We start from the raw sequence: 24,848 nt of genomic DNA on the forward strand, positions 1-24,848 counted from the left end.
TGGAAGAGAGCATGTGTATATGAAGGGTGACTTTTGTTCAGCTATTGGTGTTGGCTGTAATCAGGTTCGGTATGTGTGAAAGAAAACACAAAGCAGGAATGGGAAGGATTACAAATCTGTGATTTGGGTCTCCCATTTCCTGTGTGAGGCAATTCAGCATTCACCTCTAGGATAACAGGCTTGCATCTTGCTGTGCATCTTGGCCAGACTGAAACAGCCAGGAGATTTAGGCATCAATCCACCTGCTTTCAAGTGCCAATAAACACCGAGATGGGAACTAACTCCCACATACTCAGGTGTGGGGGAGGTCTGGGCATACACACAAAGCTCTCAGTAGCTTTTTGGAAGATATCTTCTGATGTGTGCCATGTACTAACCATATATAAGCAGTGCAATCCTTTAATTATTCCTGCTTTATGATGAAATGTACAAAGCTGAATTTGTTAAAGCTGGACAGGTCCTTTGATCTAGTTCACAACACGGCCTTGCAAACAATTCTGCAAACAGACCTTGCAGGACAGAATGAGCCAGTGCAGTGAATCTTAAAGTCTTGCAGTTAAACATTAAGCTCTCCTGAAATAATAACATGCCTGAAGTCCACCCAAATCCATCTGTGGATCTGACCCCCATGCATTACCGTGAAATCATTTATGAAGCAGCTGCTATCATGAAATCCAGGTACTATGGAGAGAGGATCACAATAACAAAGATCTATACAGAAGCCAAACAAATCCTCTCTCTTTCTCATGCAGTCGGTCTTTGGTGTAGTATATCCCGCATCTGAACTTCTCTTTGTTGTGCTTCTTCAGGGAATGCTTTTAAGAGATAATCCTGACAGCATGATCTGAGAAGAAATACATCTATTTTTGATTGCATTGGGCCTGCCATGGAAAAAAAGCTTTTTGTTAGCTCTCCTGAGTCTGTATTAACTATAGCACACAGAACGTCTCCAGCTTCTGAGGTGGCTGTTAAAAAGACAGGTTGTTTTTGTGACAGCCAGCTGCTGTGACAGTATTCTGCACAAGCATTCCTCTCAGGCTGGGGATTTACTGTGACTGTCTTCTGTTTAATGCACTGTGTCCCACATTTTTTACTGGGGCCTCCACATGAAAGCAGCGAGCACTGTGCTTACTGGGTGAGTCAGGAGGCTTCTGGAACATTGCAGATCTCCCTGCTGATGGCCTTCTGGAGATGTGAGGCAGCCTGCTCCAGGAGAGCCTTGGGCCTGACAGGATGGCTTCTTGTAGCACAACCTCATTCCCAGTGATACAATGTAAGCCGTTGCCTGGATCCTGCTGGAGTGCTGGGCTGGGTCCTACGGCTGAAAGCAATAAGGAGTGCCCAGTACCAATGATACCATATTATCCAAATCTCAATTAAAAACAACTGGGTGCTAACATGTTCAGTTTTTACCTGGTCGAGGCTTCTCAGACATGGAAGCTGAGTTATATTTAACCATCCAGTGCCACAGCTGTCACTGCAGTCACTACATAGCTTTATTACAACCCATTCAAGTCGGCATTACCTGAGCACAGCGCATCAGTGTTTCGCAGGATGCCCTGACACAGAGGCAAAAGGCTCTGTGCATCCTTTGGACTTTGCGCTCCCCTCCTAAAGTTTTAATCCCTAAGGCTAGTACTACGTGCAGGGCGTGGGCTGAGAACAGCTGTGACCCACCGAATTGCCATCATTTTCCATCTACTGGTTGGGCTCGTAGGGAGAACCCCAGCAGACGGCAGTGAGGTGGGCAGGAAGGCTGCGCTAACGCGGCTGAGCGCGCTGAGGCCCCGCAGGCGGTCTCGCCCTGACAGGACCTTTCCCGCCCGGCACAGCCCGCGGCTCCCGGCAGACACCCGCTCGTACTTCGGGCACTCGCCGCCAGGAGGCGCGGTTCTCCCACCGAACCGCCGGGAGGGCCCGTTATACCGCTGTGCTGTCTGAGCGGAATCTTCCCCTTCACGCTCTTCGTGAGAATCCCAAGTTAAAACGCTTTGAAACGGAAGGATCAGGTCGCTGCGCTCCGCTGCCACTGAGCGCAAAGGCGGGCACGAGCCCCGGGCTTGTTTCCCCTACACGCTAACACATCTGTTCCTCAGTGTGTAACTGCTCTGCTTTTCCATTAGCTTCTGCCGCTCGGAGCTTTAGAAAACGACGAAGATCAGCTTTAGGTTTTGCCTTTATTCGAGTGGTAGAGTTATTCATTTAACCGCGATCTTTAGGCGGCGACGCCCGTTACTCCGGGCTCTGTCAGCGGGCGGACCGCCGGGCCAGGGGAGGAGCGGGACACCCGGCACCGGACCAGCCGCTCCCAGCCCGCGGCCGGACGGCGCCTCAGCGCGCCGCCACCACACGGCTCAGCCGCTGCGCAGGCGCGGCCCTCGGCGCACGCGCGGAGTGCTGAGGGGCGGCCCCTGGCGCCCGCCGGGCCGCGCTGGCGGCTGTCCCCGCCCGCCCCCGCCTCCGGCTCCGCCCGGGCGCTGGGAGCGGCGGCAACTTCCCCTCAAGTCCGGCCGGCGGTGGCGGCGGGCGCTATGCGGCCCGGCTGAGCGCGGCCCGAGAGGGGCGGGCAGGGCGAGCGCCAGCAGCCGCCGCGTCCGGAGCCGCCCCGCAGCCGCCCTCCCCCGGGCGGGGCGGGCCCCGCCGCGGCCGTCCCATGTCCCGCAAGGCCGGCGACAATGTGGAGTACACGCTGCGGAGCCTGAGCAACCTGATGGGCGAGAAGCGGCGGCGGCAGGCGGAGGGAGCCGCCGGCTCGGGCGCGGCGGCGGCGGGCGAGCGCAGCCTGATCGCCGCCGAGTCGTGCTCCAGCCTGAACAGCGCGGCGTCGGGCGCGGAGCTGGAGCGGGCGGCGCGGCGGCAGTTCCAGCGGGACGAAACGCCCGGCTTCGTCTACGTGGTGTCGGTGTTCTCCGCCCTCGGGGGCTTCCTCTTCGGCTACGACACCGGCGTGGTGTCGGGGGCCCTGCTGCTCCTCAAGCGGGAGCTGAACCTGGACGCGCTCTGGCAGGAGCTGCTGGTCTCCGGCACGGTGGGCGCCGCCGCGCTGTCCGCCCTGGCCGGCGGCGTCCTCAACGGGCTGTGCGGCCGGCGGCCCTGCATCCTGCTGGCCAGCGGCCTCTTCACGGCCGGGGCCGGCGTGCTGGCGGCCGCCCGCGACAAGGAGACGCTGCTGGGGGGCCGCGTGGTGGTGGGACTGGGCATCGGTGAGTGCCGGCCGGGCCCCTCCGTCCCTGCGTCCTCCGGGTCCCCCCGCGCCGGGAGCCGGGTCCGAGCCGCTCTGCCCGCGCCGCGTTTATGTAATGCGGCGGCAGAAGCCGAAACGTGGCTCTTTGTGTCCCGAAACGTTTTTATTTCCCTGTTTGGGAAGGGAGGGTGTTCGGGGTCGTCCTCTTTCCTTCTGCTCGCTGTGGGGCGGAGAGCCTCCGGGCTGCTGCTGCCCCCCCTGCCGCCCTGCACGTGGACCTCTGAGGGGTCTCTGTTCACAGCTCACCTCGTAAACCTTCACCTGGTGCGGTTGGGGTGCCAGAAGTGAGCAGATGATGTCTGCCTTTCTGAACTGTAAACCGCTCTCCTGATTGCCCACACGGTTCCGGTTCCATTGGGCGCTGAAGGGGTGTTGTGGGGACAGAAGCAGGCTGTAATCGTGAGGCGGAGATGTTTGCTCTGGAAGGCTTCGGGTTTTATTTATGGCATCCGGCAGAACAGGACGTGCTCTGGGGCTGCCTACCTGTCTGTATCGCATCGCTCGCGAGCAGATGCGCCTGGTGAAACTTTCTCATACTTGTCCCACAGAAGGTGAAGTGATGAGGAATGTTTTTTCCTACCTTACGGCTCTTTTCTGTGCCACATAAATCCTAAATGTCCCCAGGACTTGGGCTGTGCTTCAGCTGATACCCTGCCAGACTCTGCTAGCTTGTAGTTTGAGTAGTATTCATCATCCACGGTAGGCACTGTGAGGTTATTTGGAATGTAGTCTTAGAAAAAGAGGGAAGTAAGTCTTGCTGTGATCTCACAACCCTTGCTATCTGAAAGCATGAGGACTAGTGAAGTATTAGAGTCGTTTTCTCTGCATAACTACATTCTGTACCTTAACCGTTGAATATATTTTTCAATTTTTACACATGCTTGGTGGGATGCAATTCGGTCTTATTAAGGAGAAAAGTTAGTGAGTCAGAGTGAAGGCTGTTGGAAACAAAATTGGCTCCATCCCTGAAAGGACTCGTACTGGCTTCCCTGTGCAGCAGGCACGTCTCCTGCAGCTGGCCGTCTTCCTACCCTGAGTTGGGTGCTGAGCTTCTATTTATTTCTTTAAATGCTGATGCCCTGTGCTGTTTTAAATCAAACTTCAAGCTGCAAAATGTTGATAAGCTTTGCTGTTATTTTCAGGAGACAAAACAATTTTGATACGGAAGGGCAGAACGGGTATTTTGATGGCGTTATGTAGCACGTATGTTTACTGGTACCTGCTAAAAATGTGGAATGTGGCCCCCTTCTGCATTTGTGAAGCTTCTCTTGTGGTTTGTTGGACATAACTGGCTGCAGTAATGTCGTCTTGGGGTGGGGGAGATAGAGAGGAAAGGGGAGCACTGGTGTGACTGTGTGTGTCGTTTGTATGTGTGTCCCAGGGAGATGCACAGGCTTCTTAGGGTTTTCTTATGGCGTTGTGAATGATTAACGCTGGCATCATCTGAGAGATGTGAGACTTGGTGGTTAATGTACAGAGTACCGAAATGGAAACTGGGAGCTGAGGAGCCGCTCTTTTGTGGAGCCACAGATCTCAGTGTGGTCTGGGGAGAGACTTTCATCCTCTTCCCACATCAGGGAGAGAGCTGATCGTTCTGCTGTGGCCTGGAAAGCTGAAGGAAGGACTGCAAAGCACCCTGAGAATTTTAGAGCACGAAGACAATGTTTAAAATAAAAAATATAATAAAAGTAGCTATTTTCTCCTTTTTATCAGAGATTGCTCTTCTTTATGCGTGAAAGAGGTTCTGGCCAGAAACCCAGCACTGCCTTAGATTGCCATCGCTGAAGCACTGTGAGAGTCCAATCCTAATGAGTTTTATTTTACAAAAGAGAAAAATGGGGTTGAAAACTGTTTTGAGTCCAGCAGTCTGTCGTTAAGTGCCACACTGAGCCCTCCACCAGAGGGAGCCTGGATGATGTCATGAAGGAATTAGAAATCGAAAGAACTTGTAACTTTAAGTTTTCTCTCTTCTCTCAGAGCCCTTTGGCTGCCAGCAGTGAGTGCAACCTTCCTAGCTCTGGGTTTCATAGAATCATAGAATGGCCTGGGTTGAAAAGGACCACAGTGATCATCGAGTTTCAACCCCCCTGCTATGTGCAGGGTCGCCAACCACCAGACCAGGCTGCCCAGAGCCACATCCAGCCTGGCCTTGAATGCCTCCAGGGATGGGGCATCCACAGCCTCCTTGGGCAACCTGTTCCAGTGCGTCACCATCCTCTGTGTGGGTTTAAGAGACTGCTCAGTACAGCATTGCCTCAGTTAGAGTGCTTGCTGCTGAAGTGCACGGATAGAATGGTGTAGTCTTGGGAAATGCTTTCCTGTGTACAAACCAGTAACAGCTTTTTAGTTGTGTATGACTTTATACCTTACTGAAATCTTTCTTGCAGTGATCTGTTGATTGCACAACATGAATTATGCTCCAAAGATGTGTATTTGCTTTTATTTAGTAAATGAGTGACTGTGTTACAGACAGTGCTGTAAAAACAGATGGTGGCTGCCTGTGTGGCTTCAGTCAGTGTGGATCTGTGCTAATTGTGTCCATGGGATAAAATGGGCATTTTTCTTGTGACTGTGATTTAGAAAGGGCTGTGGTTAAACTTTCAGGATGAAAACCACAGGATATATGCTGAAATAAGGAACATCTCTTACTTGCCTGTCTTCTCCATGTAGCAGCATTTTCCACAGAGCTGCTCAGAGATGGAACTGTCCTTTTCTCTCCAGTGATTACAGATGGAGATGTTTCTGGAATGTAGACTTTCTCTCAAGGACAAACTGAAGTCCTCATTTGTTGCCAGTGTTGAGTAGATGTTTATGACTGGGAAGTCACGTGTCCCCCTCCTGCATCTCCCCACTGTAAATACAGAATACATGAAATGCAAGAAATGAAAACCCCGGTTAGCATGACGAGCAAGCTAATATGCTGAGACCTTTTCAGGTCTGAATTTTTAAACACGAAGTTGAAGGGATGCAGTGGGTGGATGTCCATCCCAGGCTGAAGCTCTTCAGAAAACTTGAGGCAAAACAGATTAAGGACAAAGCTGAGGCCATCGTTCCCTCCTGTACTCCCTTTCCTGAGCAGCTCTGATGCCCACAACTCCGGGAATTTGGCTGAGTTTGCCATCAGGAATATAACGTTTGGATGGATGTTCCTCAAAAAAAAAATGTGAGTGATGCTCAAATGCTTAGAGAACTGGATCACATGTGTTCAGCAGCTCTTTGTATGAGCCTAGCTAGGAAGAAACGCACTGATATGGAACATACTTCTGTGTCTGGTAATGTTAAGTTAATGTGAGGCCTTCAGCTGACACGCATGGGTGATGGCGTGGTGTTTTAGGTGGTGTGCTGCTCAGATCAGTGCTTCAAACAAAACTGAGGTGCTGTCTGTGGAGGAAGAGTTGCTGAAGGTACCCAGGGTTCGGTTGCTATCACGTACATCATTAGTTGCATGATTAGATTTCCCTGCCTTGTTCAGCATGCAGAATAGATGGCATGCAATTAATGATCAGCTCCTCATTGAGTAAGAGGGTTATTTTTTTAATCAGTGGTTGCTGCTTAATGCTCACTACCCAGGCCCTTAGCAGAGCTGCTGCTCAAGGGGCGCGTGGTCTGCTCCCAGCTCTGCAGTGCAGTGGGGCCAGCCTGGGCAGGTGCCTTGTCTTCTATCTGACCTCTGTCACTGCTGGTGCATGGCAGCGTGAGCCTCCTGCTCAGCTTTCCATTCAGAATGCTTAGCTTTCTTTTCCACGTGCTGTATTTGAGTGTGACATACGCAGTGTTCCTGGCAGCATCTTGTTACTGCATATGTAGGTCACTTTCTGAGTAGAGGTAATAAGGCTGAACGCGGAAGTAGGCAGGAGTGAAAATGGCTGGCATATGGTGCAGGGCTCTCCCGTTGGGACTGGTTCCTGCAGCAAATGAAAATAACCAAATATAACCCAAGTGCTTGCATCACGTAGTACCAGCTCTGTGTTATCTTCACGGCGGTCAAAAAAGGTCCACCTTATCGCCTGGACTACCACAAATGCTGCGAAAGTATTGCAAAATAACCACTGTGATCAACGGTGTGCTTTTTTTCCCTATTATTATTATTTTTAAGTATGCTACGGAACTTTTTTTTTTCAGATGGTGTGTATTTTCTCTTGGAAAATTACAGATCAATCTCCTCTTCTTTCCTCCTACCCTGCTGTGAGAAGCCTGCAGCCTCCAGTCTGTTTTCATGAGTGGGCACCAACCACAGTTGTAAAGGTGCTTATATCTTAGTATATTTTGGAGGGGAAAGTCACCCTCATCCCCCAAAGACGTTGTGTTGCTTTGGCAAATGCCTGTAATTTTCAATCCATGATTCATAGTCTGTTTTTAACGCAGATTTCAGTGGTTTGTAAGTATCAGCTTGCCTTGGGGATGGAAGGGAACCGGCAGACAAAGAGCCACGTTGCTGGAATGGGCTCCATGTGGCCGCTGACCAGAGCTGCTCTGCAGAGCATCCACAGCTGCCAGAATTACTGTGTGCTCCAGAGTTGGCTCTGTGCCTCATAAATGCTTGATCTGTTGGCTCTTGAGCAGGAGCATCTGCTTCATTCCTGGAAAGAAACTTCAGTTGCTGACTGTCTCTGTGATCTTGCAGGATACCGGGGCTACGTTAAGGTGAAAAACTGTTTTCTGAAGTCCTCTTTGGTTCCCTATGTGCAGTTCACTGTTGTGTCAGTGAGCACTGCTCCGTTATTGCTTTATCTGATGCTGTGCTGTTGATGGTGCAGTACCCAAAGATCGGCGTATTGCTGCCTTTGGTGGGTATTTGGGGAGCTGTTATAATAACACGTTATGCACTCTGAGTTGTAGCTAAGAGAATTTTGGGGCTTCTGATTCTTCTGGAAGTTGTTTAAAGTCATGAGGGTGTTTCTTCTGCGTCTGCATGGGTTTTATTTTGTTGTGTTGATTTTCTGTTTTCCCTTTTCTGTGGCACTTTGTGTTGTTGTTTGTCTAAGCTAAAAGAAAGTCCCGTACTTCATAAACCTTGAAACGGAAACATGGGAATCCTTTCAAGTACCCTTCCCTGCAGTGATTATACTGCTGTGGTTTTATCAAGGCAGATTTCCTGTTGGATTTCAAGTATTTATCATTCATATTGAAACAGTACAATGCATCCAGTCACTATGTTACGTATATTGGAACTTTTATGATTCTGTTACTCTTTACAAAAAAATGCAGCTTGGAGGAAGTTTACAGCATTAAACACAAATGTTTCCCTGCCTGCTGTGAGCATCCGTGTGGATCCTGCAATGGACTTATTATCAAAGTGCCTGCTTTGCTACGGGAAGAAGAGATCAGTGGCACCCACTGCCAAGCGTGGTGATGGTAAGGCAGAAAGTCATTCAGCCACAGCTCTTGGCTTTCAGTAACCTGCTGGCTGAAGTTTCTAACAGCCCCACCAGGAGAGGTGTGACAGAGGACATCTGGGGACAGTCCCGGCAGCAGCCTTGAAATGCTGGCTGCTGTCTTCGGTGAGCTGTCAGAACGAGCACTTCATTTTTATTCTGAGCATCCAACTGTGTGCTTTATCAGTTGCTTCCTGAGAAGCAGTGAAAAAAGAAATACTGAAAGTAAATGCTGAAACAGAGATATTTTTTTTAATTATCTTTTTTATCTCATTATCAATAATTGTATGCTCTTTTGTGGTGTTTTGTCGTCTTAACAGAACAAGTTGGATTTTTAGATATGTTAATTTCTTTTAAAATGTAGCATTTTGGAAATCTTAGGGATTATCCCATCAAATCATGGTAAGCTTTTGTGCCTCAGAATCCTACAGAGGTCCTGAAAATCAGTTATTTCTGCCTAAGATGGCTGAACTCAACTCAGACCACTGTGACCGTATTGCACGCTGTTACCATGGAATTCTTATGGGCCTCAGGAATGGTTTTGTGGAACACAGCTCTGGGTGAGAGTTTCAGTCATTTCACAACCTTCTGTAGGTTTTCTGATACAACCGGAATGAAAACCATTTTAGAATATGATTTGCTTATGGTATTTGTGGAAGAAATGAAGCTTAAAAAAAGCTCCTTTTCTTTTTCATTCCATTTCTGACGTTCCTGTGTTGTGCTGGAGGCTTTTAATCTGAGTGCGTGTCTGTTTTGAGAGTGAGGTTTTCCTCGGTGGTTTCTCACTTTGAACATTTGCATAGCCAGTACCTGAAGCTGAGTTTCCTAGCTCAGAGTATTGGTGCCTTCTTCCTTTGCCGGTCACATCCACTTGCATGGGTGAGATGCACACCTTCTTCTCCAAGCCCCCACTTGTCTGTGCGTGGGCCACAACCTGCTTGGAGCCATAGCATTAGTAAACTATTCTCTGTTTCGTTGGATCTTTTATTTAGCTACTTTCATTTAAACAGCAAGGATGTTGAAAAGTTGTGTCTCTGTCCTGGGGCACAGCTTGCTTTTCACTCCTGGTGTCCTCCCTTCAGGTGTTGGCTCCTCAGCATCTCCTCCGAAGTGCTGCCTGTACCCTGGAGGTTGCTCTCAGGCTGTTTGTTGGGTGCCATTTTTTTTCTTCTCTTCGTGTTTGGGGGCTCAGACACTGAAGCAGTTGTATGTATTAAAAACAAAAGCGTGTTTATTGATATTGCTTACTTGTGCGTGAAGGATCACTAAGAGATGCTCTGTCCACCCACTGAGGGGGGTTCTGCAGCTGCCTGTGCTCAGGAGCTGTCGCCCAGCTCTCCTGGCCCAACTCCTCACCCACCGCTCTGATTTCTCAGTGCAATTTGTCTGCCAACTCCAGGGAGAATCTTTCTGCAGTGGTTTTTCCCTCTGGGGCTGATCTGAGAGGCTTTTTGGCCCTTGTTAGAGCTGACGTTTTCCAGAAGCACCAGGCCCCAGTCTTGGAGCTTGCTGTCACTAGCAAGCATTTCATACAGCAAGCGCGTTCTGCCTGCTCTGAGCAGCAAGGCACAGCCTGGCAGCCCTGTGGTTCCTGATGCTTGTAGCATGGGGAAGGACTAACGAGGGCCCCTGCGAGGCTGAGCAGCACCAAAGGGGAGGTGGGGCTTCCCTGGGAGGCAGCTTCAGGCCTCACACCTGGAACTTTCCATTCTCCTTTGGTGCTGTGTGTTTGAGAAGCCCTGAATTTTCACAGTGCTCATGCAGAAGCACTGAAGGGCTCTCTAGTGTAAGCAGCCAGCTGGGCATGTGCAGCTGTGTACGTTACCACCTGATGGTCTGTCCCCTGATGATAGACATAAAGAAAATGCCAGAAATGGTGGCAGACCTGCTGTGTAAACAGAAACCTATATCCAAAAGTAGATTAACCTGGCAACAGCCCAGATTTTTGTAGTCTAGACAAAAAATAATGTTAGAAACCTATGCCATTAGTTGCAGCCCTAAGGCAAGAGTTTTCTGGCCCTTTCCCAGAAGTGGGAATTTCCACAGACTTAACTTTTTCTATCCTGGACAGAAACAAGGAGTTAGAGCCCTTCTGTTCCCAAAATCTCTTCTCGTTTGGTCAGGAGTTGCGCATAGTTTTCCCCACTGTTTCACCTATGAGCTTTCAGGAAGGCAAAGCCAGTAATTGTGATTGTAATAAGCCTGCAGACTTAATCACTTTGGGAAAGGATGGTTGTCTTCCAGCAGCTGGAAGGCCATATTAGGGATGTTTTTGTGCATAGCCACATCTTCTGCTGTTGGAGTGGGGCAGAGTTAATTTTCTTACTAGTAGCTGGTACGGTGTGCACAGAGCCAGGGATGTTTCAGCTTCTCATGCTGCCCTACCAGTGAGGAGCTGGGGGTGCACAAGGAGCTGGGAGCAGGCAGCAACAGGACAGCTGACCCAAACTGGCCAAAGGAATAGGCTATACCAAGGCTCACTGTCCCCCACCTGCCCAGTGGGATGAAGGAGAGAATCTTGTCTTGTACAGCTGGTGAAGAGAGCATCAGGTCCTTAGCTGGTCCAGGATCCTGAAGATAGATGCCTCTGGTCAGAGCTAGTGTGCTTTTGGAATCTACCTACATGCCAAATGAATTAGAGTGGAAAAGAAACACAGTTTCCTGTGACTTTTTCTTTCTTGTGTCACTAAGTTTCAGGTCAATGTGCTGCATTCAAAAATCCTAATCCAGTTAGAAATAACTTTGCCTACCTGTTATTTTTTACTTAATTTTCTGTTAATAGCTGCCTTTTTAGGAAGTTCTGCTTAATCTGTGAGGCTAAAGTTGAGGGAACTCACCTGGAACTACTCGTTCTTTTGACTTGATCAGTTAATTTTTGATGGTTGTTGGTTGGATCCATGATGGATCCTGGGCAGAGAATAACATCCAGGCAAGATGGTGTGGCAGCAGATGAACTGAGCCACTGTGAGCATGAAGGAAGTGCTGGCTGAGACCAGAGCTATGTGTGCTTCAGCAAATATTTATCTATAAGTGACTTCTGTTTGTTTACAGGTCCTTGATTACTGGACTGTTGAGGTCAGTAGTAGTTATGTCAGCGCAGAAATGGGGATTCTGCCTGAGGGGAAAAGGTAAGACTGGTTTTATTCACTTCTGAGTTCACCAGCTAAGACTTGTGCCTTACGGACCCTGCTGCTGCATTAATCATAGGTGCTGCTGACCTCACCAGTCCAGTTCACAATGGATAAGCTTGAGATGGATGGAAAACCAGGCATGTCTGAACAGCAACTTCAAGATCTCAAACAAGGGAGGAAAATACAAACTTTTGTATGTAGGCATTCAAGATGTTTTAGTCCAGAAGTTCAGTTACTCTGGGAATATTTTGAGCCACGTTCTGGGGTCTGGTTCTGTGCTGTGTATTGTTTGTAGGTGGGAGGAAAAGTCAGGCACAGAAAGTAGTTTCTTTCCATTGTAATGATTGACTAGAATGTTCCTGGGAATAATTATTGGTGTGTGTAGCAGAAATCAGGGCACAGGAGCTCTTGCATTATTATTATAACACAAATAGTGCAAACTTCTCTTTAGTTCCTCTCTTCTGGAAAGTGGGAATGTACTTTACTAGATCATTTGAAAGCTTGTCTGGAAAGGTGCTGTTTATCTTAAAGTCTGACTCTAGGGGAAGGTTGCCTACGCCTGCATGCTCTTTGTGGTGACCTCTGTGCATCCTAATGTCCTGCAGGTTAAGGGCTTCTCTCCTTTCCTGCCCTAAGCCTGCAGCTTTATTTGGGAAGATAAACCAAAGGTTAGGATATTCAACAGCTTGTGTACTTCTGCAAGAAAAGAAAAAAGTTAGTTGTAAGGTGTAATTTTTAGGTCAAGCTCTCTTGTTGTTTTGCTTGTGTCTGCTGGTGGTGACTTCTGAAGTAAGGAAAGATTAGGCTTGTGCTTTGGCTTTGATTCTGCCTGTCCCCTCCTCTTCTGAATCTTCATTCCCTGGAGTCAGAACCTGTCCGTTGTATCTCTCCAGGGCCTCTCCCTGACTCAAAGTTAATTACTTTGCCTGTCACCCAAGTACTATCTGGGTGATTAATCATTATCCACTTAGATGTGGAGTGCTCCCTTGCACAGAGGGAAATGGTGTTCTGAGCTTACGTACGCAGCGGTGCAGAAAAGATTTCTTCCTGGTAGCTCGAGACCAGCAGAGCTTTCTCTTCTGTAACATAAATTGATCTTTAGGAAGATCTGAGCCACCTATTTAGAACGTTTATGGTTAGTCTATCCAGAAGTCAATTCTGAGTAATTCACCCTATAATAGTGAAACTTCTTAAGGACTTTATTGTATAAATGCTGCTTTTCTTCCCCTTCTCAGGTTACATGAAGCGAAGCTGTACATGCTCGGTGTGATGAGGACTTCTTGTGGACCGCTTTACAGTCAAACTATTCCATTCTTTGATTTGTGTCTGCTTAGCAGCAATGGTTTCTTTGTTGCCTAGTTTTGCCTGTAAGGGAGCTTCTTTTGAGCTGGGATGTAGGGAAGCTACGCCTCCTACACTGGTCCCAAGAAGGGAGAACTGGAAGCATGAGTGCTGAAGTAGCAATAGCTGTACTCCAGTAACCCATCTGCTACCCCTGGGTTTCCTGGCCAGTGGTGATGAGAAGCAATCTGTGATCCAGGTGTCCCGGACAGTTGTGCTGTGAAGCAGGAATCCGAATGTCTGAAGAAGTGTGCGTATGGAGGTATTAAGTAATGCAATGCAATTACATGACTACGTGCTTTAATTAGAAGTTACATTCTGTGCTGGGGACAAAAGTGTAACGGAAGGAGGTGATGCCGGTTGTACAGATTTTTAGGATGATTGTTCTGGGAATGAATTCCACAGCTGTGCAGTAGAGGACAGGAGAAGATGTGAAAAGCTGCTTTGGGGAATGCAACAGTTCTCTCTGCTTCTTTAAATTTATCTCAAGTGTTAACGTATGTTTCTTGGCTCAATTCTTTCCTCTTTTTATCAAGTAGGGATGTATGTTTCTCAGCTTAGATCATGTGGGATTGTATGGTCTAACACTTTCAGAGGGTAACCAGTTTTCATCTGTGCTGTGGCAGTAAGAGAACTTCAGGAGGCCTGATTCAGTGTTCCTTCACCGGCTTTCAGCCAATGTGATTCCCTGACATTATGGCAGCACTGATTTATTTGCCTCATCATCTGGATAAATGACTAATTAGTACAGTACTTCAGAGATGTGCATCTGTTTATCAGGTAGTCATAGACTCATAGGAAAGTAGGTATGTATGGTAGATATGGATGTTGTACTGGGGTGCAGCTGAACATACAACTTCAGGAAGATCTGTTAGAGAGGTTTATAAGACTTCCAAGCAGGTATTTGAAAATAAAGCACATAGTACTAATTTGGAAATGTTTACATTGGTCTTCTATGACATTCTGCTCGCAGAAATGCTGTTTCTTTCTGAACCTAAATGATTCAGTTAGTTGTAGAGCAACAGAAAAATGCCTGTGTGCATACTTCTCAGTCTTGTGTAAATATGCTCCCAATGTAGCTGAGTCATTCAGAAGCGATGTATGTCTCTCCTTGGTTTAGATTTGTGTTTGTCACACATTACCAGCACTCCAATACATGTGTCCCTAAAGCAGTAATGGACTGAGAAGTGTTTGATCCGTCGTGTCTGCTTTTCACCGGTGCTCTGGTTTGGATTTCTATTTGTCATGCATGATCAGTCACAAGAATACATACATCCCTGAAGCGACAGTAAACTGAGATGTGTTTGTTCTGCTGCATTTCGTTTTTACAAATGCTCTGTGTGTTCTGTATGCTGGAAACTTGTCCTGTTAGGGATTGCAGCCATTGGTTTTCTAAGTCACGGAAAATGTTGCCAGTGCAAACAGCTACTTGAGTTGCCTGCCTTGGGAGTTGGAGCTTGCACAGTGAGTGTGCTGTAGTAGCAAGAGATCCCAAAAAAACATTATTTCCTACTGATACAAAGGAAAGAGACAAATGCCCTTGAATTCATTTTCCCACAGTGTGAAATAGTGTGAAGCTGTTGTGCCGTCATACAGTTTTGTAGTCTCAAGGTTGAATTACAATGAGCCGTGTGTTAAAATAACTTAAATACATGCAGACGGTTACTTCACTCTTCCATTCATAGGGCAGGCTGACATAAAATGCAGCAATAAGAAAATGCCTGTTACGCTGCTGGGAGGCCTGATGTGCACACAGTAAAACCCCCAATGCCAGATGTGCTGGGTTTTGTTAAGGAAACGTGAGACTGGTCTGTAACTTCTCAATTCATCGCTTCCTTGTGACTTGACTTTAAGTGACTGTGGCACTTCGTGCCTCCATTCATCATTCTGTAAGGTGTGCCCAATGTTTGTATGCGTCTTAGGAAAGCATTCTGGGACTCATGAGTAACACGTTATTTAAAAATAAAAATCTAATTACATCAGTCATAATCTGTTCAACACAACTGTTTCTGTGAATGCATACCATAGCCTGATTTTTATTCTTTCAGTTCCTCAGGCTTCCTCTCCAGCCTGTGTTCTCCCTCTGCTCCATCCCATGTGCCTGGCAGTGCCCGGATGGCAGCAGTCAGAGCCCTGTGCTCACTGTTGCCTGGTGCTGGAGCCCTGCTGAAGTGCCAGGTATTATTTGTTGCCATTACAATGAATGGTTGTTACACAATTCCCAGATGGGTTTGTAACAGTAAGTAATTCTACCTGACTGGAAACACCAGCAATATGTTGATAGATACATACATAGAAGTTATCATGTACTTGTCATCATCCTAAAAAATAAGGTGGCTAAAATCAACCCAGCTCTATAAATAGGTTTATAAGAGGAATCTCAGCGGAATAATGTAGACTTAACTTTCAGAACTGACACCTGTACTACCGACTGTTGTTATTCTTCAAGTACTCCCATGAGCCTTTTCTATTCCTTAAAAGCAGTTGGCACAAGATTAATTAAAGGACTTTGCTGCTGAATGCTTTAGGTAATTTATAGTTAAGTTTGAGTTTTACGCTCTGGCAAACTGAAATGGTACTTGAAGGGTCTGTGTGGTTTAGCAGCTAAAAAGTCCTTTAAGAAAAGAGGGCAGTGTAATTCAGAGAGAGCAGGTGAATGCGGATGTGAGCTTGGCTGTGTTGGGAATGTGGGTCATGCGGCACCTGAAGGTGAAGAGCAATGGGCATTTGCAGTGCTTGTGCATTGGAAGCACAGACCCTGGGAAGCTTTCATGCCATTGCAGTAGGTCGCAAGCATTAGAGATAGGGATTCTGCTTTCCCTGCTCCACAACTTTTCTACATTTAGACCTGTTGTCAGCAGCTTGGCACTGGGTTATAAAACTTCTTAATAGGGAAAATATTCTAGTATTCTTATTTGTTTCATTTCTTACTGTGTGCAAATATGAAGTGGGAAAGTAGGAGTGGGTAATAAGGAACTCAGAATTGCATTCACCTGTGAGCTGTTTGGTGCTTATTGCTAGTTCTTTGTGCTTTATTAGAAGCTCTCATGTCTGGTTTCTGTCCTACTCGTAGTTACCTATAGTGCTCGGTTTAATGAGTTCTTCTCCAGTGGATAATTAATTCTTCCTCCCAGTGCTGCCCTTTTGCAGTACCATTAGCAGTCCAGACCGTTTTGATTTGGGGAAGGCAGACATTTTAGAAATGTAAAGAAAAGTGGTTTTGTTTTTTTGCACTTCTGAGTGAAAATTCAATTCTACATAGCTAGGTTTGTAATAATTAATATTTCAACTCAATCTTGCTTTACAAAAAGTGTAATTAAAAGATCAGATGGAATGTGACCGGATTATAGGGGAAAACTAAGATGGAAGACACTTATTACCACACAGTTTCATTGGAAAGACAGTGGTGAGGATTCAGAGCTCCCTCTCCACTTGAGTGTTAGGACCATCAATTATCCTCAGTACAAACATTCCTTTACAAATGTTCTCTATGAAGGGCAAGTATTGCTGCAAGTGCAGAGCTTGTGAGGCTTGTATTCCGGAGAGATCTGGTCTGAATTGTTTTTCTTGGTGCTGGTTTGGGGCAGTGGTCTTTTCACTTAAAGAGAGGCTCCCCGTAGTTTCTGTGCCTCAGAGTACAGGAAGATGAGGCACTCACAGGCTGAAAGATGGCACGCTTAAACAGCAGCACACTGTGTTGTCCATTTAGTCATCTTGATTTACTGCAGCTGATGCAGTATAATTCACAGGATAAGCAGGTTTTGCCTTAATGGGTATTTCTTGCATTTGTATTAACTGGAATGGGACGTTGTCAAATATACCACTTTGACTGCCAACTCGTAGTTCTTCTTGAGATTGCTTTTTTTCTTTCAGTTTCATGTGCCCATGTCCATTAAGAGAAGACTTCCAGAGGAGGGAATCAGTACTGATCTCTGAGTGACAGGAGAGTGCTTTGGGTATCCATCTCTACTTTGTACCAATTAACAAAAGTGAATGAGAATGTCAGAATGCCCTCCCAGCTGTGCCTGCAGGCTGACTTCCAGCTCTGTCTCAGCGCTCTGCTACCACTGTGCCTGGAGCATGGTCAGGGCTGGGGAAGGGCACGCAGGGGAGGCATGTGCTCTGACCCTGCTGTGATCTGGGTTTTCTCATCCTTGTCCTTTGAACACTATTATTAAACAAGGAGCTCTACGAAGCAAGTTTTTAAATAAAGCAGTCCTGTTAGCTGGATTGCATCTGCAGGATTACATTAGAAGTGTCTAAGAGACTGCAAGTTGTCAGAAGCTGAAAGCCACGTAGGTTTTCTTGGGATTTCTGCCTGCCTCCAGTTGCTCCCCCAAGGCCTGGAGCCTCACAGCCTTGTTTTTAGCAAATTCTTTGGCCATCCACTTCTGACAGAAAATGCAGCAGTGATTTCCTCCCACCTGCTCCTGATTAGTTTTGAGACTCCTCAGCTTTTGTCTATTAGATATTGGTAATGGAGTAGTTGATCTGTTCCTTTTTCCTTTTAGCCCTTGACAGCCACTGTTTGTCTTCCATGGATGCAACAGCCTCATTCTTCACTTGTAACATCTCCCTGTTGGCAGCAGAAGTGACTGAGGGAAGTAAATACGTACCAAAATAGGCCAAAGTACCCTTAGTATTCCTTGACAGCTTGAGTGTTATGCCATGAGTCATGGCCTTGCCCTGCAGCTGTGACTGCTGATCTAGGCTATCTCAGGTCCTTTCTAGGAATAAACCCATGTGGCATGAAGTTCGGTACTGTTCAGTGAAGATTTCCGTCTAATATGGATAGTCCAGTGCAAGATCTGTGTAATAGTCAAGACCCTTTCTAGGACTTAACTGCTTTACTTAAGAGGTCCTTATTGGATTCTCTCCATCTCATCATGTTGGTGGTCTCCTGTCACTGTTACATTTCACGTGCACCAAGCAGCTGTCATGGAAATGGCAGAGGGAAGCTCCAGGCTCTGGGGAGGACTTGCATGGAAGATAGATATTTGATGGGCTGCTCCTTACAAAGCAAAGGGATGTGCAGCGCTTGGACTATGGACTTAAGGTGTTGACTAAACTGCCGTGTACTAGGAACAACCTTGCTCTCCTTAGCATGTAAAGCACACATGCCATGTGTCAACAGTTTATGGGCTGGTTCTGTGATTAATGGGGCAGAGGGACCAAGGACCCTGTGAGTTGGTGGGTGGTGCGTTTCAGCTGTGGCTACAGCGATGCAAGGGACAAGCCATGCTCTCAGTGGCCACATGCAGCTATCACACCATGAAATGAGGAGTGTCTCAATTAGCTCATCCATACAAATCATTAGATTACAACCGGAGAATATAAGCTTCAGTGTATTGGGATTGTTAGTGATAGTGCTGAAATATTGTAAGGTTTGTGCCAGGTGAGTCTCATGAATGCTCACACCGGATCAGAAAGAACACTGTGCAAGTTTGTCAGGACCTATTAAACCAATACAAGGCTGAAGGTGACTGTTCCCTGGATCACATCAGTACTGCTGACAGGATGTGACACCACTACAAGCTGGAGTCCAAACAGCAGTCCATGGAATGGTGATCTGTGAAATCCCCATCGAAGAAAATGTTCTAGATGCAACCTTCAGCAGTTAAAGTGATGTGTAGTGTCTTTTGGGATAAGAAAAGGGTGATCCTTCTGGATTTCCTGGAACCCAGACAAACTCAACACTGTGACATCATGATGCTAATTAAGATGAAGGCTTGGAAAAGACAACCTTTCTCTTGAAACACAATAAATCCAGGCCCCATACTAGTTTGAAGATCATGGAGCGTGCCATTCTTGGCTGGACTGTCCAACCACAACCACCATGTAGTCCAGATTTTGTGCCTTCTGATTTCCATCTGTTCAGGCTGATGAAAGATGGACTGCTTGGGCAGCATTTTTCTAACAGTGCCATCATAGCAGCTATGAAATGATCACCTCTGCTGGTGTAGATTTTTGTGAGTGCATCATGCAGACTCTTCATTACTGGCAAAAATGTATAGCTATTGGTGGTGACTGCTGAAAAATAGTGTCTTGTAGCTGAGAGTTGACTCTATCAAACAGTGTTATCGTGCTCTTCGTAGCTGTTGTAGTTTCCATGGAAATAAAACAGGAGGCATTACTTTTGGAGCAGCCTACATATCTTGAGCAAATTGAGCACTGATTTCTGCCCCCCTCCACTCCTAACTCCAGTGCTCTGCATGTAAACACCATTTATTTTTCTGCATGGTCAAAAACGTGTTTTATCTTCTCTATGTTGATCACTTACTTTAAGCGGAGCATAGAGACGTGACGTTGTGTGTGAAATACCTACTATGGAAAGAATCTCAGCATTGCCCGTGTCTCGTGTATTTTAACTGTAATAATACTTAAATTCATGAATGTTACTTTCTTTATAATAACGTAATTGAAAACATTTTTTTTTTTAAGTCAGATTTTAGGTCGTTCCTTGATTTTAGAGCAGTAGCTGTAAAACCCTATCACTGGTACCAGTCCTCCTAGAAATGATCCTTGCGTAAGTGGGTAACTAAATACAGTAATTTGTATCAAGGCACGGTTTTCTACATTGATAGTTGCAATGTATCTGCACATTGCAAGCATGAAATTACTGGGAACATAAACTAGAGAGTGTTTTTATAAATGGCGTTCCAGAACAGGGTACAAACACACTCAGGGTTACTTTGTAGTTATTCTCTAAAATATTGTTTGTAATGAGATTGGCTTTACTTTTTAGATTCGTTTTTGAAATTAAAGACTGGTGGTAAATAGGAGAATGCAGCCTTCTCTTCATCTGAAGCTGCACATTGGGATTTTCAGTCAGTTGCTGAACTTCCATTGAATTCATTGAAACCCAAAGCAGTTTACAGAGAAGTTAACTGGCTCACCTGTTTTCATCACTACACCTATAGAAAGAGATGCAGCTGAAACTAAGTTATTCCTTAGCTGAAAATGTAGGGCTTTTGGGTGTAAGTTCAAGGCATGCTTTTAAAGTAAAGCTCCTTCCTGTTTCATTAAATATCTTTTTTTCCCTGTGAAAGGGAAAATGTCAGCCACCAGGTGACGAGTGCAGGTGGGTAAGGGCTATTGGGACCAGGATGTGTGTCTGTGCCCAGCGCCTTGCAGGAAGGGGAGGTGGCTCCTGGTCTCTACCCTGGGACATGGCCGCGTTGGCCTGCTTGTTTTGCTAGGTGTGAGCGAGCAGGTGTGCTGTGCCAGCTCTGCACCTGCTGATGGGAAAGCAAAGCACTGCTGATATCAATCACTGTTTATTAAAACTGAAAGCTCCTCTCTCAGTTTACAATGGAGTAGGGCTTGTCTTGCATGTTTATTCAGGCCATCATAAATACAACCTAGTAGTTTTCCTTATAATTTTCAAGTGGAAGAAAGATAAAATGCTCTTATTTTCTTTAAGTGAGAATCTCAATAATATGATTTAAAAGAAAGGTTGCACAAGGTTGTTTTTTACACAAACCCGTGCTGCTTTGCTGTTTCACAATGACAGATCTTCCACAGCTTGTAAGTTCCCAGAATCTTTGCAAGTAGTGCTTGATTAAAATTAATTCGGAAAGAAAACTAATTAGAGCTTTCTACTTCAGTGCTTTTGGAACTTCTTCATTGTTTTTCAGTCTGATAGTTAATCTTGTTTTCTTGTAGTGGTTCAAAAATGCAATTCATCACAATTTCTGATACCAGTCAGGTACAGAGAGCCATAGCAATTTCAGTATTGAACTTCAGGGATGCTCCCTCTCCTGTATGTGTGTGCATATCTCTTGAGATTTTTTTTTCTTCCGTTTTGGCTTTCCTAGGAGTGCTGTTAATAACTCCTCTCTTCCTCCCTGGTTCATTTCAGGGGAAAAAAAATATCCCATTCAATGTTGGGAGCTGCAAGTTATCAAATACTACCTGATAGCAGCGTGACTGTGATCCAGAAAGAACTGCTCTGCAGTGCTAACGTTGAGGCTGAAGTTGGATGGGGATTCCATAATTGAAGCGGTTCTAACACTTCACTACAGTTATTTTCATCTGACCTTAACAACATTCTTAGTTCAACACTCAACGTTCTTAGTTCTATTTGCCTTTGTGTAAAATTCTTTCCCTTCTTCCTGTTCTGGAAATCTTACAGGAGAAGTATTTCCTCCCCTTAGCTCTCCTACTTACTCTTTTGGTGTCTACAGGTTGTGGCATACCTTGTATTCCCTTCTATGTACGGATGTTATTTGATGGAATACTGGAGGTTTTCTGGCTGTGAATAATGATTTTAATTTACTGTGTATTATAAATAAAAGATTCCTGCAAATTTTTATGTATGAGTTCATGTTTTTGCTCATAATAATAATGATAATAAAAGTTTTAAAAAAGGTAATAATATATTAATCAACTAAGAAAGCAGTAAAACAAACCAGGCTGTATTTTACTGTACTTTGACAATCTAGCCTTTAAATGGTAGGTTCTCCTCCGTCTTACTGCAGGTTTCTAGGCTCGCTTTTCCCTTTCCCCTAAGTACTGTAATGAGTAATTCCCTCATGATGACTCAGTCTGTGGTGTATTTATGTCTCTCTGCTGTAATTGGTGGTTTTCCTTATGCTCTCCTTGCCCTGAAGGTGTCAGAAGATTTTTAGCGCTTCTCTTACGCAAGAATTGTGTCACTGTTTTTACTGTAACTTTTGATCAAAGGAGAGTTTGTATATGTGATGTAATTCACAAGGGCTGATTTTGCTGCTGTTAGTTTTTCACCTACAAATGAAAGTTGTGGTCATTTCTAGTAGCACACAATTTTGGAGGAGGTTTTTTGGTGAATAGTAATTCTGTGTTCTCAATCCTTGCTGATACACACAATGCTGAAAAACCTTCAAGTGAACAGGAGGAGTTACTCATCCCGGCTCATTCACATAAGGTGCTTTCAAAAAATTGAAGCAATATCAGCGCTTGGACTCCTTCACAGCTGATTGCTGTATAGTAGCGCAGGCTTTTGGCACTGACGTTAATGGTTGCTTTGGTTTAGGCCAGGAATGTAAGGATTTAGAGTTAAGGTAGCATGGTTACGTTGCACTTGGACTTGGTGATCTTTAAGGTCTTTTCCAACCTGAGCAATTCTATGATTTGCAACAGCTTTGGGTGTCAGGTGTTCAGTAGCACAGGTTCTCTGAGATGAACTAGTTCTTTCTGCTTTGATAAGTCTGCGTTTAAATGAAGTTGGAGGCTTTGGTGAAGTCTTCTGACACCAGAGCCCCGTAGAGAGGAACTGTGCTTAAATCTGCAGGTTCCTGTGATTGATATTCTCCCAAAATAATGTGGGTTTAGTGCTAGTGGTTTGTCCCATTGCCCTGAGGTGTTTCAGAGCTGTGCTGCAGCCCAGTGCACTCGTGTTGCTGTGAAGAACACAGCTTGTGCTCATCTGATGATGGGAAGAGACTGGAATGGGAGATCTGCTGCCAGTCATCCCTGATGTAGCTTTCAGGAACCAATTTTAAACTGCTGTGAATGCCTTTATTAGGTATGTGTGGTTGGTGGAAAGCCTCGGTATTGAGGGACTGAGCCTTTCCCCTGACTCAAGTAAGAGCTGTTTCAATTTTATCTGCCAGGCAAGTGGTTAGTGTACTAGAACGGCGTACAAATATGCTGCTTCCTCAAATATTTCCCATTAGCTTGTGTAATGAGGCACTCTAATGTCCCCTCAGGCTGACTGTCATTACTGAAAGCTGGAGTGTTAACTGTAATGACAGAAAAGGACTCTATGAGACTACATAAAGGCTCTATTTTTGTTTTCGTGAATCCTTAGAATTGGTGATGACTTTACAATATGTTGCAGAGCAGTCTGTGGAGCAATCCAGCTCACGCGTGTAGTTGTGAAAGCTGGTGGTCTTTTAGAGCAAATACTCTTTGCAGTTAAAATGTGTCCTTAGTTACTGAGACATTCATCTCCCACAAACTACTTAAATAATTCTCCTAGAGACTGGCAGAAGAATACAGGATTATTGTGGAACTGCTGGTTCTTCCAGCATGCTGAGCTTCCTGCCCTCACCTTCCTGGATGTTTGTGCTCAGATGTCAGCAGTGTTCCAAACTTTTCCCTTGGCAGGAATGCCTTTTTTATTTTTATTCTATTCTATTTATTTATTTATTTATTGTTATTTTATTTTATATTCTGTGGGAAGCAAAGTATAAACCTTATAGGATCGTGTGTGGGGAATACAACAGAAAGAATACACGTGATGGAAATCTGTATCATCTGATGTACTCCTGGGATCAATAGTGCTTCCAAGCACTAAGTATATATTGTATATCCAGCATCAAAAAGACTTTCAGATTACCTGTTTAATTAAAACCAATCCAAAAGTCACACCTTAAGTTCCAATTCCAACTTTCTCATAGCATAACAATATCCCTTCAGCTGTCTATTAATATTTTATTCCTGATTCTCTTTCCCATGAACTCACTCTTCATCAGATGCCCTCCCCAGATCCTGTATGGTGCCATTAGCTGTGGCTGCTTGGAGCCCTTACAGGGAGCACAAATTGCCACAGGCAACTTCTTAATGAAGTGAACTTTGAAAGTTGCTTGTATTAAAGTTTAACGTTGTAAAGAAAATTCGCTCTTACCATTTCACTTTAAGGTAGGAGATAGAGATGTTAACCAAGACAATAGTTACATGTGGGTTTTTTTAAGTACTTCAGTGCAGCTTTATATGTTAGCATATAACTCCTCATTCCCTGTGACTGTTATTATGAAAGGAAGCATTTTAATAATTTCTATTTCTGATTATTTATTTGGAACCTTTAACAATATAGTTTTCTTTAATGAGCTGTGACTGTTCATTGTTAATGATTAATGGCTTCACTACTGTACCGTGAGAGCAGAGAAACAGAGCCAGCAGTATCTTTGGCATTTGTTTTTTGTGCTTCAAAGCCCAATTTTATTTTTGAACTGGGTGATCTGGGGTCCCACAGTAGTTCAGGCCCATCTCTGTTATTGTGCATGGTTCTGCCTTTGGGTCAGTGAAGGCTCTGAGTCTTACGGTGAACTGACCATATCTCCGCTTTACCGGTGGGTTTGGTTGTATTGGTGCAAGGAGTTGGTATGAGCTGATGGAAGGAGGAACAGAACAACAAAATGATTCGTAGATGCACCAGCTCCTGGGTGGGTTTCCTTAGTGCTTCTATTTAACAAGCAGCCCTCTTTATTCCAAAGCACAAAAGGCTGACAATTGTGAGTTGTATGACGTTTTTTGTTTTGTTTTTATGATTTTTTTTTTATGATAATCAATATAGCAACAACAACAACAACAAAAATGTCAAGAATCCCTCCCAGTCCTTCCCAGTGTTTTTGCTGCTGCTAGTTATTTGTTGATGCTCCTGAAATGGCAGACACTTACATCTCTGGTACCTTAGAGCTTTTTAATTACGTTAGGAGAAACAGCGCATCTCATTCAATATCCTGTCTCCAGCTTTTGTTGCTCATCTGTTTACGTGATGCTCCTTCCCTCCTGTTGGCTAGACACCATCTGAGCTGTGGTGGAAGTCCTAGTTGTTGCAGGGTGTGTTTGGTACTCATCTGATCTTGAACAAAAGTCTTACGTAATTATTCCATCTCCCTGGTATTTATTCCCAAATGCTTTTTATGAAGAAAAACTTGGATTCTACCTTTAATCTTTTTGTTTTGCTACATTAATCTATTTTCTTTTTAATATGCTTTTAAATTCCATAGAATCATAGAATGGTTTGGGTTGGAAGGGACCTTTAAGATCATG

The 24,848-nt window shown here is 45.3% G+C and overlaps 1 protein-coding gene and 1 long non-coding RNA gene across 4 annotated transcripts in view; both read left to right on the top strand.

Moving 5' to 3' along the window:
• The first annotated feature begins 2,491 nt into the window (after positions 1-2,491).
• The window catches only part of SLC2A13 (solute carrier family 2 member 13), a 136,265-nt gene continuing 113,908 nt past the window's right edge, over positions 2,492-24,848 (top strand). For both annotated transcript variants that reach the window (XM_001232939.7, XM_040656984.2), the window contains exon 1: positions 2,492-3,203. In XM_001232939.7, coding sequence (XP_001232940.3) covers positions 2,654-3,203 — 550 coding nt within the window. In that variant the 5' untranslated portion in view covers positions 2,492-2,653. The remainder of the gene's footprint in view (positions 3,204-24,848) is intronic.
• LOC121108850 lies at positions 7,526-17,875 on the top strand. 2 transcript variants are annotated; one of them, XR_005843489.2, is made up of 4 exons: positions 7,526-11,583; positions 11,671-11,747; positions 11,827-12,885; positions 12,986-17,875. It is a non-coding gene; the product is annotated as an uncharacterized LOC121108850 (long non-coding RNA). The 2 variants fall into 2 exon arrangements; XR_005843488.2 differs by having other exon boundaries at positions 11,827-17,875.

This window comes from Gallus gallus, chromosome 1 (assembly GCF_016699485.2).
Source record: "Gallus gallus isolate bGalGal1 chromosome 1, bGalGal1.mat.broiler.GRCg7b, whole genome shotgun sequence".
Classification (NCBI taxonomy): Eukaryota; Metazoa; Chordata; class Aves; order Galliformes; family Phasianidae; genus Gallus; species Gallus gallus.